The sequence below is a fragment of the Diadema setosum genome, chromosome 4, assembly GCF_964275005.1.
Source record: "Diadema setosum chromosome 4, eeDiaSeto1, whole genome shotgun sequence".
Lineage (NCBI taxonomy): Eukaryota > Metazoa > Echinodermata > Echinoidea > Diadematoida > Diadematidae > Diadema > Diadema setosum.
The window spans coordinates 9,851,325-9,863,563 of NC_092688.1; the positions used below are offsets into that span (position 1 = coordinate 9,851,325).

A 12,239-nucleotide genomic window follows, 5' to 3' on the forward strand; every position below is an offset into this window, starting at 1 on the left:
TAGTGATTTTTATTCCCCACAGAATAAATACATGGCACTCCTGAGCACAGTGAGAAAGAGTTTAACGTTTTAGGAGGTTTAAAAGCTCATTCTCAGCCCTTTTCTTCTCCCGCCCTATTCCAAATGAACATGACACAACATGAACTTGATGAGTTCACTCCCATGAGTGAGTTAGTTACAGACTGTATGTATCGATTTCCAGCTGCGTGATAATCCAGGATATTCTAAAATTTTGCTGTTCCATACACTGCAATTATTGGGGAACCAAATCGGCTCACCAGTAGTAAGATTGAGATGAAACCCTCCCCCCACCACCCAATAAAGAACAAGATCTCAAAGCTCCCCAAAGGTTGCTTAATGCTCTCCTAGATCCTAAAGCTCTCCTGCTTGCCATCGATGTGCCTGAGGCGAAGGTAGACGTCTGTTCCAATCCCTTGCATGGTCTCCAGGGCCAGGCTTCCTCCAAGGTACTCTGCGTAGGCCTTAGAGACGGGAAGTCCAAACCCAAAGCTGCATTTGTGGGGTGGAGGTGATGGCATGATAAAAAGAAGAAGAAAGAGATATGTTAATCATCAGTAGGCCTAATGGCTCGTTGCTGGTATGTGCACTTTTTGTTCATAAGCAATTGTCATTCTATTAGTACAGAGGCCTACTGTAAACGTTGATATTTTCACATGATTAATTTTTAGTGCTGAGCTGCTCAAAAACATATTGCCGGGTTCTTGAATTCGCACTGTGCAATTGCCAACCCATTAAATGTGCAGAGAAAATTCTGAAAATATTTTCATGGATTTTAGAATTCTTGCTAGCAAAAAGTGGCGCGAAATACGTGAAAATATACAAAGTACCGAAAATATTTACACATTTAAAGTACTCAACCAGGAGTATCTACTTAAAAGAGTCACACAAAATGATAACAACAACAGTATGAACTCTACATTTGTTGATAATTACAAATCACAAGTTAACCATTTGTGTGGAAATCAGCTTTAAAGGTGATAATCTTACCACCCTATAAATGACATTCTCACTTGGTGTTGTGTACTTCGGCAATATGTAAGAAATATGGCATCATCAGCGACTCACCCACACAGAGGCCCAGCTGTGGTCTGGTTCACAGTGTCCATGAATGTCCCAAAGGCCCCACCCGCCTGGTTGGCCGCATCATCATTAGCTGTGGTGTAGTGATACTGGAGCACCTTGTTCACCATGGAGTGGGGGATACCGCCGCCCCTGTCGGAGATCCTGGTAGTTAACAAATAAATCAAAACGGGTTATGGTACTTGCTTGTCCATGTTCTAAGAATATGCTTCCTGTGTATCTTGAAATTGCACATGTATAAAAGCTGTGTGGGTTAGTGAAACAGATCAACAGAAAATTTGGGATGAAGAACTTCACATCAAACCAATCCTCAATATATCTCTCTCAAACTCTCTCTCCTCTACTTTTGAAACCCCGGCCTTGCTTTTTCTCTTTTATAGGAAACAAGAGCCCAAATATGAATATGGACTGAGGGAAAGCAGCAGTATTATAGAATACATTCAGTGAAAGTTTGAAGAAGATTAAACAAATGATTCAAAAGTTATAAATTTTCAGTTTTGCCTTTTGGTGCTGTCATTGCTAGGCTACCTACAGTTTATGCCGTCAGGTATGGACAACAATATGAGGAAAATAGAAAGAAAATGTAACATATTTTCACTTTTCTAGCATATAATGAAAGAGCACTTGACTTATTGCCTTTTTCAGAAAGCAGGGGGAATGATATACGTCAGTAACGAGTAGATTGATGTAATGTGTACTTTTCATATAAAAATGTGATTCGCGAAATTCATGAAAAATATTGACCCTAATGAGAAGAACAGCTTTTATAGTATACATGGTAGTGTTTCTATATAATCCTCCAATGACTGTTGCCAAGCAAGTGACAGATCCATGCTGTGTCTATTTACCGGTAGGGCCTACCGGTAGCTATAGTCCAGGGGGTAGGAACCTATACTTCCTTACTGGCAATCCCTACTTGGCTGAATATGTAGTGCTATGTAGGTTATAGCTCATCATTCCAAAGGTTTGTATTTTCGAAAATGAAACAACATTCATTCATTATTCGGAAGGTTTAATCTGAAAAGGAAAAACGGTTTGTCATATTCTGAACGTTTCTTTATTTGAAAACGAAAATGGATTAACATTAAAGGATCAACAAACCCCGGCCATTTCATTTTCGGATACGGTAAGCACATGTCTAGGCATGCATACGGAGTTTGTGTGTAACCAAGGGGGTGTTTCCCAAAGAATTAAGTCAAACTTAAAATTCAACATTGACAAATATTATGGTATGCCACTGGTTTCCCTGTTCAATTTTATTAGCATAATCACCACCCACTTCACATTATCATTAATGTTAGATTAATTCCTTTGTTATCTACTTTGATCTTGTATTATCAATGGCTAATTGAAAAATGCCTCCAAAATCTTCATTTTCACTTGAAAGTTGAGCAATATTGAAGACACACACAGGACAGCAATTTTAAAGTCATTCTTTATAAATTTTAAGATTGACTTGGCTTCTTTGTGAAACAGCTATAACATAGGCCCCCGAGGAAGGACAAGTCCACCTTCATATTCATATGAAGGATTGAGAGAATTAATGCAGCAATACCAGTAGTTATAGTGTATATATACACATCAGTGAAAGTTAGAGGAAAATTGGACAATCCGTTCAAAAGTTATGAATTTTTGAAATTTCACTGCCGTCATTGTTGGATGAGAAGACTACCCCGGTACCATACTACAGCTTGTGAAGTCACATACGTAGAATTACGGAAAGTATACAAAGAACAGCCAACATATTTTCACTTTTCTCACATAATATTAAAGCATTTTTGCCTCTTTCAGAAGGCAGGGGGAATAATATTACCCTTAACACTAAAGTCAGTGGTGACTCAAGGGAATATATTGTGTAGGTCCTACCGGTACTTTTTTTTTTCAAAAAATGAAATTTTGTGGAATCTATCTCTTTATACCAGTACACATATTTTCCTATATTGTTCTTCGCATGTGAAATCATACACTGTACATAGTAGTCTTCTCATCAAGGAATGACTGTGCAAATATACCGGTATACCGGGTACCTTGAAAATTCAAAACTTTAGAATGGATTACCGTACCGGTACCTATCGAATTTCCCCCTAACTTTCACCGATGTATTCTACTAATATTGCTGCATTTCACTCAATATATGAAGGTGGATTTGTGCTTTGTTATTAGGAAATAATAAAAATCACCCTGTGGGCTCATACTGAAATGAATGCACACTGTTTTGCCTGAAATGGCAACACCTCCAAGAATCAATGCCACATAACATTAGCCAAAACAAAATCCCTCCCCCCCCCCCCCCCCTCGATCCCCCTTTGGAAAAAAAAAAAAAAAAAATCAGCGGCAGAGCTACATTGTATAGGAGCAGGGACCTCCCTGATAAGAGCTATAAGATCTACTAGTATGTCAAAAGAGCAGGGCACCCCTGGGAATCCAGGTACCGGTGCTCACCCCCCTGACCCTGGACCCTTGTACCTGGTACACGATTCGCGTAGTAACATTAGGCCTAGTACAATATATCTAAATTTTGTTTGATGCGTGAAACTATTTCGATACTTCTTTTTTATTATGTTATTGCTCATTTCACATCATATCAATCATTCGTTTCTCAAAGGGGGAAAACATTTCGATACTAGTACAAGTGTACCTATACAGTATACATTAATTTCTTTCCCATAATAATATTAGTCCTGGCGCGCACAAAGTTGTGCATTTTTAGGTGCTGCAGTTTGATTGGCGAATCTAACATAAAACATTCGGCCGCCGATCCCGGAAGCAAAATGCCACGCTGACCTGCTACGTACATCGAGGTCAGCTTGCACTCAATACAAACAATAAGTATTGGTGGCTTTTCATGGGACACGAGAGAGAAGAATCGTACCTGTACATGTCATATTATTTCGGCGCTATTGCACCGATTTGCCTGTCAGGTAGGTACAATCGAATAAAATACGAAATCATTAACATGTCGCCTTTCACCGAGTCCAAATCGAAGTATTCAGATAACGGGGAAGAGATATTATTTTGCACTTATTTGCGGCGAAGACTTTCTACCCGAAACAGCGCGTCCGTGTAGCGTAGTCCCACTAATTCATATTCAAGGGAGGGTTTACTTTTGCTTCAAGGTAACAAAATTACGCAGCGATAAATACGTGTCAGTATTCATGATATTTTAGAGTGTATGAATGACGTATGTTTGGGTAATGAACCTTACAGTTTACAGCAAGGAATACGTATTTTTCACATGGTTTATGAACATGTCCATGAGATTTTAGGACATAAGTTTAATTGTTTACTAGTGACCAGTGTACTTTCGCATCTGTTTGTTTGTCAAATGATCTCCAAACATGCACATACTCACCCTTGTTACTCAGTAACCTAAACTTGCATCTGAATCTCCAAAGTCGAATAGATGTTGAGTTTTAACACTTTTAGTATTTACAAGTGTCGGAAAATTGTTGGAAAATCTTGATGCTCTATAAGCTGTTATTTTTGCAAGGGTTTAAAATTTTTGAGAATTTCGCGAATCACAGTTGGACCGCAAAATTAACAACACGCGAAAATGTCACCATACGCTAAGGTAGTAGTGTGCTTATGTAGACCTCCATGTGCCATGACAATTCGTGAAAACAACATCTCGCGAAAATGTCCGTGACCTCATTTGCGAAAATATCTCTATGCGAAAATAACGGCGTACAAGTATGTATAGAGTCTACAGTAGTTTGAAATGCTGCTCTGTACACAAGCACAGTACAAATACATTCAGTGCATGCTAATTAAGGCCAGGGTCGAGCATTCGGTCTGAACACACCGGCTTTCTCTGTGGTGTCAATAAAAAGCTATAATTTGTTTTTCTCTTCCTCGGCCTAGTCTTGTGTTAGCGGTCGTTGTAGCTTCAAAGCGGTTGAGCGCCTGCACGAATGTGTGCTGCCACTTGTATCTCTCTCTTTTTTTTTCTATCTTTTCTTTCATTTTCAGGTAGAATCTATACCTACTTTTCCTTTCCTTCCTATCAATCATTTTTGTGTTGTTTTCCACTTGTGTTACTTTCTCAATTTCCTATTCAACTGTAGATTCTACCTTCTGCCTTGTTGTTCTGTGTTTCCTTTGTATGTTGTTTTCCCTCCACGTACAAGGGTCTTTCCTTTCTATCCTCTACAATATGTGTGAAAAACTCCAGTTCACCATACCCTTGTCTGGATCCATGTTTAACAGTACAATCCAAAGAGCTCTTGAAGTGCAAGGCTTTCAGCCACTTGTGTTGTCATCCAAGAGGGCTGGTAGACTTATTCTGATACTGTATGGAAAATTTGTATGAATAATTTAGATGACAAGTCTACCAGAATAACTTTCAGCCAACATCTACACGGATACACACTTTCTGCTTTAGCTTACATGTAGGCCCTTTGCAAACAGTGCAGTGCAGTCTCCTTCATCTGCCAATACATGTAAATTGAGTTATGTTATCAATGCATCCTATATCGTACAGTTGGGACCTTAAAAAAAAAAACTTTCTCCAAAGAGAAATTGATTTTGAATAAAGACACAGATGATACAGCAACATACAAAGTCTGTTGCTGTTCAGTTGACATGCAACGTAACAAACAAAGAGCAACACTCTTCATTGGCTATGTCTGTGACAACTAATGAAGTGTTCTGTCTTTTCGTTCTACACTATGATGAACCTTTTCCATTCTACATTCTTATCAAATTGGGACGACTGAGGTGATAACATTATATGATTACATTTTCTGGATATTGCACCGTTGGCCACTTTAAAAATAACCATCTTAGTCCAGAGCTCGAAATATGTGCATTATTCTCTCTGTTGTTGGGTTTTATTTTATTTTTTTCAATGCATAAAAACCTCATACAAGAACAAGTTTGCCTTAGTGTGTGGATTGGGTGAACGCAACAATATTAGTACCGGTAGTGTAGAACACATCAGTGAAAATTTAAAAAAAAAAAAAAAAATCAGACAATCTGTTCAAAAGTTAAGAATTTTGTAACTTTCAATGCTGCCATTGCTAGATGAGAAGACTAGAGTTTGTGATGTCACATAAAAATGTAAAGAGATTTCCACAAAATTTCCTTTAAAATACACACACACACACACACACACATATTCCCTTGACTAATTACCGATGTATGTTGAGGGTAATATTCTTCCCCCTGCTTTCTGGAAGGTCCAAGTCAAGTACTCTTTTACTATGCAAGAAAGTGAAAATATGAAGTTTCTTGTATTTTCTTTGTATTGTTCTACGCATATTATATCACAAACTGAAGTAAGTCTTCTCGTCCAGCAAAAGCGGCACTGAAACTTCAAAACTTCATGACTTTTGAATGGATTCATGGACTTGCATATTACCCATTAGAAATTTGTATGCTTTCTTTTGCAGAATGGCAAACATCCAGCAAATGGCAGGTGGTGTATATGACCCAGCAAGAGGTGGACAAGGCATGAGTACAGGAATGACTCCAGGTGTGCCTCCCAATATGACTCCTGGTCTTGGTCCCAATATGAGTGCCAACATGGGTGACAACTCTGCCTCAATGCTGCATCATCCTGTTCCATTTGACTGTTCAGATATAGACTCCGATGACATAAGCGTTGATGATCAGTCAGACGGGGCAGATGATATTGAGAAGACTTACACCAACTTGGATGGCAGCAGAAAGGAAATGCTGAATTCAAGCATGATACAGCAGGCCTTTGCTCAGAGTATTGGGCTTGGGCTAGTGCAGCAGGCTGCCAGGCATGCTTCAGACATGAGTGTCCAGGGCAACGCCGCCAACATGCCATTCCACGGTCTTCAACTGCCCCCACCTCCAACGTCGACACAGTCGTCCTTAAAAGGCAGAGCAGAGCACGGTAACCAACCGTCTGGGTGGACTCATCACGTCCGCGCCACCCCAGCCCCACCGTTCAACGCTGCCAAACCTGGACCTTCGCCCTTGCTACCCCATGGCACCCCAGAGTTGGCCTTCTTCAACATGCTCTTTCCAGAATCGCTCATTGAGCAGTTGATGATAGAGACCAACCGATATGCCGAACACACACAATCAGACAAGGCTAATGCTAACTGGAAGCCACTCACTTTTACTGAAATGAAGGCATATCTTGGGATTCGCATCTACATGAGCATCTTGAGTCTGCCCCACCAGGACATGTATTGGTCAACTGATTGGCTTTTTGGAAGTCTAGCATGTTCGCAAATCATGCCCAAGAACCGCTTTCAGAACATAGCAAGGAACTTGAATGCCAATGATATGACCACCAATCCTCCTGTGACTGCCCCTGATCATGACAAGCTTCATGCCATACGACCCATCCTTGATACTGTATTACGCACCATCAAAGAGCATTATCACCCCCACCAGAACATGTGCATTGATGAGACCATAATCACATACAAAGGGAAGCTTGGCTGGCGACAGAGGTCGGCCGATGGGACCACTGTAGGTATCAAGGTGTGGATGAGAGCCGACTCGACCAACGGCTATGTCAACGATTTCCAGTTTTATACCGGGAAGTCACAGGAGGGTAAGATGGAGGGTGGACTGGCAACCAGAGTAGCATTAGATCTCTCAAAAGATCTTCACAATACCAATGCCATTTTGAACATGAAGGGCTTTTTCACCAGCCCTTACTTATTCGAAAGACTCTATGACTTGGGGATCAGGTGTCGAGGGACTGTGAAAGCAGAGCGGAAGGACTTCCCAGAAGCCCAGCTGGGGTCCAAGTCCTTCACTCAGCATGGCCAGTCGGCAGTGGTTCAGAAAGGGAACACATGTGCTTATGCATGGAAGGACAAACGAGTTGTGCATGTGCTGTCGACAGCTGACGATGCCACTGTGACCGACAACGTGACACGGAAGCAGCGGGATGGATGGGTCAAGCCGGTGCCTTGTCCGCAGGCAATCTCCAACTGCAACAAATATCTCCACGGAGTTTCACACGCCAACCAGCTGAGGCTCGAGTATCCCTCATCACGAACATCCAACAAGTGGTGGCACTACTTGTTCTGGTTCATCTTTGATACATGCATGGCCAATGCCTACATCATCATGAAAGAGACCTACATTCAACATAACAGTGGCTCTCTCGCTGGTACACGCAAGATGTGCACCCTCGAATTCAAGAAAAATCTTGCCAAACAGCTGGTCTCGGAGCAAATGATGAATGGAAAGAAGAGGAAGAGCCCAGAGAGCAGCTCAGGCGGCCCGCTGAAGGTCAAGTTCAAGAAGGTCAAGTCGAAGAAGAGCGACAAGAAAGAGTCCACTCGCCGAAAGAAAAGCTCACCAAAGAAACTGAAAATTGGCATTGAAGCTGCAGCCATGTATGTGTCCAGCGAGGCTATCAAAGCCGATGAGGACAATAGCACAGCAGACGAGGTCACCCCTGCTGTTGGTGAAGTACCAGAAGTGTCACAGTCACCTGGGACGTCCACCGAGTAGAGGCATTGCTGGTTTTGTAATGAAATGTCAACACAAGTATTGTACCAAGCTATGTAATGACTAGGATTTGATCATGCACAGGTGAAAATAGAGATTTCCACAGTGTGCTTACCATATCACATCTCTGAATATCATTGATATTAGCCATTGATGATTATGTATTTGTTTGTAGGTACATTGTAACACAAAACAGCTGAGGTCAGAATCAATCAGACCTGTTTGTGATTATTGTGAGGTGGAATGATTGCAATTACCATGGTTGCAGCCAGAAAACAGCAGTCAGTAATAGTTACAAATTTGCAACAGTAGCTGCAGTTATTGCAACTTACAATTAGTACGAGTGATAACAAAATGGGGTCCCTGATCATGTGCTTGAAACTAGTTTGTCAGACCTCCAAATTCAGGCAATCATATTATGTCATATATGTGACATCAAATTTGAGATACACGAGCAAACAAGAACATAAGGAATGGTACTTGACCTTAAAAATTCACTATGAATATAAGCATGTGCTCCGCCCCAGAATTTTCTTGTTTTATTTTCACATTATTTTTTTGTAGCACACTGAATCAAGATAAGTTGTTTTGTAGTAGTTTGAAGCCAAACTTGAAGTATAATACTTACCTCTTCAGCCTTAATAGCAAGCTCTAGATCTGTGATGCGAAGGCTAAGATGACGTTGATTAGGCAAAAAATGGTGTTCTGCACATGCGTAAGATAGCCATTTTTATTGTCTTAGCGTATTATCTTAGCGTTCATGTCGCAGATGTGAAGCTCGCTAATTTCTAATCCCTGAAATTCACATGTACAGTCTGTTTTCATATGTTATATTATGTGCCAAAATATGGGTTCATATCAGGTTTTTTTGTTGTTGTTTTTTCCTCTGATCTAGGACTTTTCCATAAGCTCTTCTTTCACCTGTGTATTATACAAGTTCAGAGCTTGCAATACTGGTCCTTGCTGAACGTTAAAGTGTCTTGCTTGGCTGGTCTGTGCTTGGATGATCAAAACTTTTCTGACAAAGGATTTTGGTCAGGGAACACATTTAGTATACATGAAGTTAAATTTGATTACATCGATTCAAATCATGTTGGTCATCTGAGTGGAACTTTGACTTGACCGATAATTCAGCTGACCCAATTATTACTTGTGTGGCAAGTCAATGTACAATGTTTAGATCCTGTTGCACAGTGATGGTGTGAAAATCAAGGTTAGCAAATTCTTCACTTTTGCATTGTGGTCTGGCTTATTGCAGAAGGAGCACTTGGTTCACTTGTGTTGGTTCAATCTTCGAATGCACATTTCTAATATGGTTTGCACATCACATGGCAAGCAAACAATAGTCATTAGTATAAGCAGCCATATTTGGCGAAAGCAAATGATAGAAAAGCACAAGTTGTTTAATAGTTGTATGGTCCCAATTCTCCTTCACTGTAGGATGGATATTGTGTAGACACGATGCAACAATCAATGAAGTCTTGGAAATTAAGAGATAATTATGCATTGAGGTAGTGGAGCATTGCCAAACAGAATATACTATATCATGAACATTTAAACACTCTCTTGCTTTACTGGTGCTAATATGGTAAGATGGGAGCAGCAGTTTGACCTTTCCTCTGTACATGCTATGCTTTTATTTAGCCACACTGTCGGGCACAACATGACTAGCATACTGCAATACACCACACTGTCATAAGCAGCATTGTACATAGTAGTGTAACAAGATGGTAGAATAATATTTGTGTAAATTGAGATACTGTAGGTCATGTTAACAGTATGTGGGAGAAAGTTATCAAATATCAAGTTCACAAGATAAGCTTAGTTTCACTGTTTGAATCTGGCAGAGTAAACCGTCTCTCAAGAAGCTGATCTCTGAGTTTGGCTCTTTCGGTAGCAACACCCAATATATGGTTCATCTGTCAGTTTGAGTGAAGTCAAACTTTCAAATTTTTTCTTTTGAATTGCAATGTTGACTGTAGTGTTACCCGTGGAAACACATCCTAACATCAAGTACCCATGTACAAAAAAAAACCATACATTGTAGCGATGTCGTTGCTTGTTTGGGACTAATTAATATCAAAACAAAAATAGTAAAGAACCATGCAAATATTGTAGCTAATGGTTATAATTTCACTGCGCTTTAAATTTTTGACGCTAACCACAGTTCATATCAACTCAGAGTTTCTCATTAAGCTTAAGTACTTTTAACATAGATCTCTCTGTCACCAATATTTTGGGCATTCATACTATAGTACAATCATGACCATCTTTGTAATTTCAACTTTCCTCCCATTGCAACAAAGAGCATGATTACTAACATCAAAATGTGTGTAATGTGATATTCTTTCATTTGATGACACAGAAATGTGATAAGGTGATTTTTTTTTTCTGTGCATTCCCAATGTGCATACTGTGCAAACCAATGTCTGCTGTGGTAGCTTTTTTTTTTTTTTTCCGGGGGGGGGGGGGGGGGGGGGGGGACATCATTGCAATAATTGGTAAAATAATATGGGACATCTCTTCAAGTTGTTTCCAAGAGAACAATCTTGCCATTGACCTGTATAAAGCAGATTGCATTTGTCACCTTCACAGAAAACACCCATTTGTATTTTATAGAGGTAGCTGCCTTGTGGTTCCAAGACTTACAGTGTCATCATAAAGTGGAAAAAATATGGAGAAGCACATGCTACTTGACTTATGTATAAAAGCTAAGCACATTGTGGGCATTCAGTTCCAGTAAACTTCATTGTTTAATAATCTAATGCCAAAGAGTACGTGCATCTGTGTTCGTGTTATTTTTTTACAATTTCTGTGGTATGCTTAACAAGAAATAAATAAGAAATAAGTATAAGAGGAATTCTGAAATCCAGCCACTGTAAAGTATTCTGCATGGTTATAGCTGCAAAGTGTATATTTCGACTGAAACTAATAAAGAGTGCTAGTTTCATGTTTTTGTGATCACCATTTCACTCAAGGTTTTTAAGATGCTAGCTTCTAATTTGTGACATTGAATTCTGCACATGATGCTTAACTCTAAAAACAAATGCTCCTTGTTCTGTAACTTCTTGGGTGCAGATGTTATCCTTTCACTAGTATATGCCTGGCTTTTATCTAATCTGGAGTATGTACCAATCTACCCAAATATTATCTTACACTGGGCATGATTTTGACAACTCATAATAAGAAAACAAAAACTAACATGTCTGTGTGTTGTCTAAGAAAAAGGAAACACCTGCTAAAATCATCTTTTCCACATCCTCATAAACTCTGTTACTCTTGAAAGCATGGGCAATTTCAACGTCATAAATGGTACATGCACTGCAAACACACTCAACACTTGATAAACATTTGAATTTGAGTCATGCTAGATCGTAAATGCGGGCAGCAGCACTGGTGTCTGGAGTTCAGGAGGAAAATCTGCATATTTGCAATCCTCATGGAATCCACTGTGTGACACCTGGCTACTTAAAAATCTAGTCAAAGCATTTTATCTCGCAGAGCTAGGCTAGGAGCTAATATCTTGTTGCATGAATTGTATTCACTCCCCTTTCTTTTGGCATATTTGCTTTATTCTTAATTCTTCTAATACATGCACAATTTTGGTAATAAATTGGAAATATGTTGAGACTAATGACACATTATCACTTGAAAAATAGAATGAAATTCAAGTTGTTGTTTTTCTCTCAACA

General features: G+C 39.7%; 2 protein-coding genes across 2 annotated transcripts in view; one reads left to right on the plus strand and one right to left on the minus strand.

The window, feature by feature from the left end:
• Positions 1-332: 332 nt before the first annotated feature.
• LOC140227550 (branched-chain alpha-ketoacid dehydrogenase kinase-like) overlaps positions 333-12,239 on the minus strand; it is a 53,886-nt gene continuing 41,979 nt past the window's right edge. Inside the window, exons 10-11 of the mRNA XM_072307957.1 lie at positions 1,087-1,245; positions 333-510 (exon numbers count right to left, since the gene is read on the minus strand). Of these exons, the coding sequence (XP_072164058.1) occupies positions 366-510; positions 1,087-1,245 (304 nt within the window). The 3' untranslated portion in view covers positions 333-365. The remainder of the gene's footprint in view (positions 511-1,086; positions 1,246-12,239) is intronic.
• LOC140227016 (piggyBac transposable element-derived protein 5-like) lies at positions 3,955-8,550 on the plus strand. The gene is made up of 2 exons (XM_072307448.1): positions 3,955-4,022; positions 6,492-8,550. The coding sequence occupies exon 2, from the start codon at positions 6,493-6,495 to the stop codon at positions 8,548-8,550; it is 2,058 nt and encodes a 685-aa protein (XP_072163549.1). The 5' UTR covers positions 3,955-4,022; position 6,492.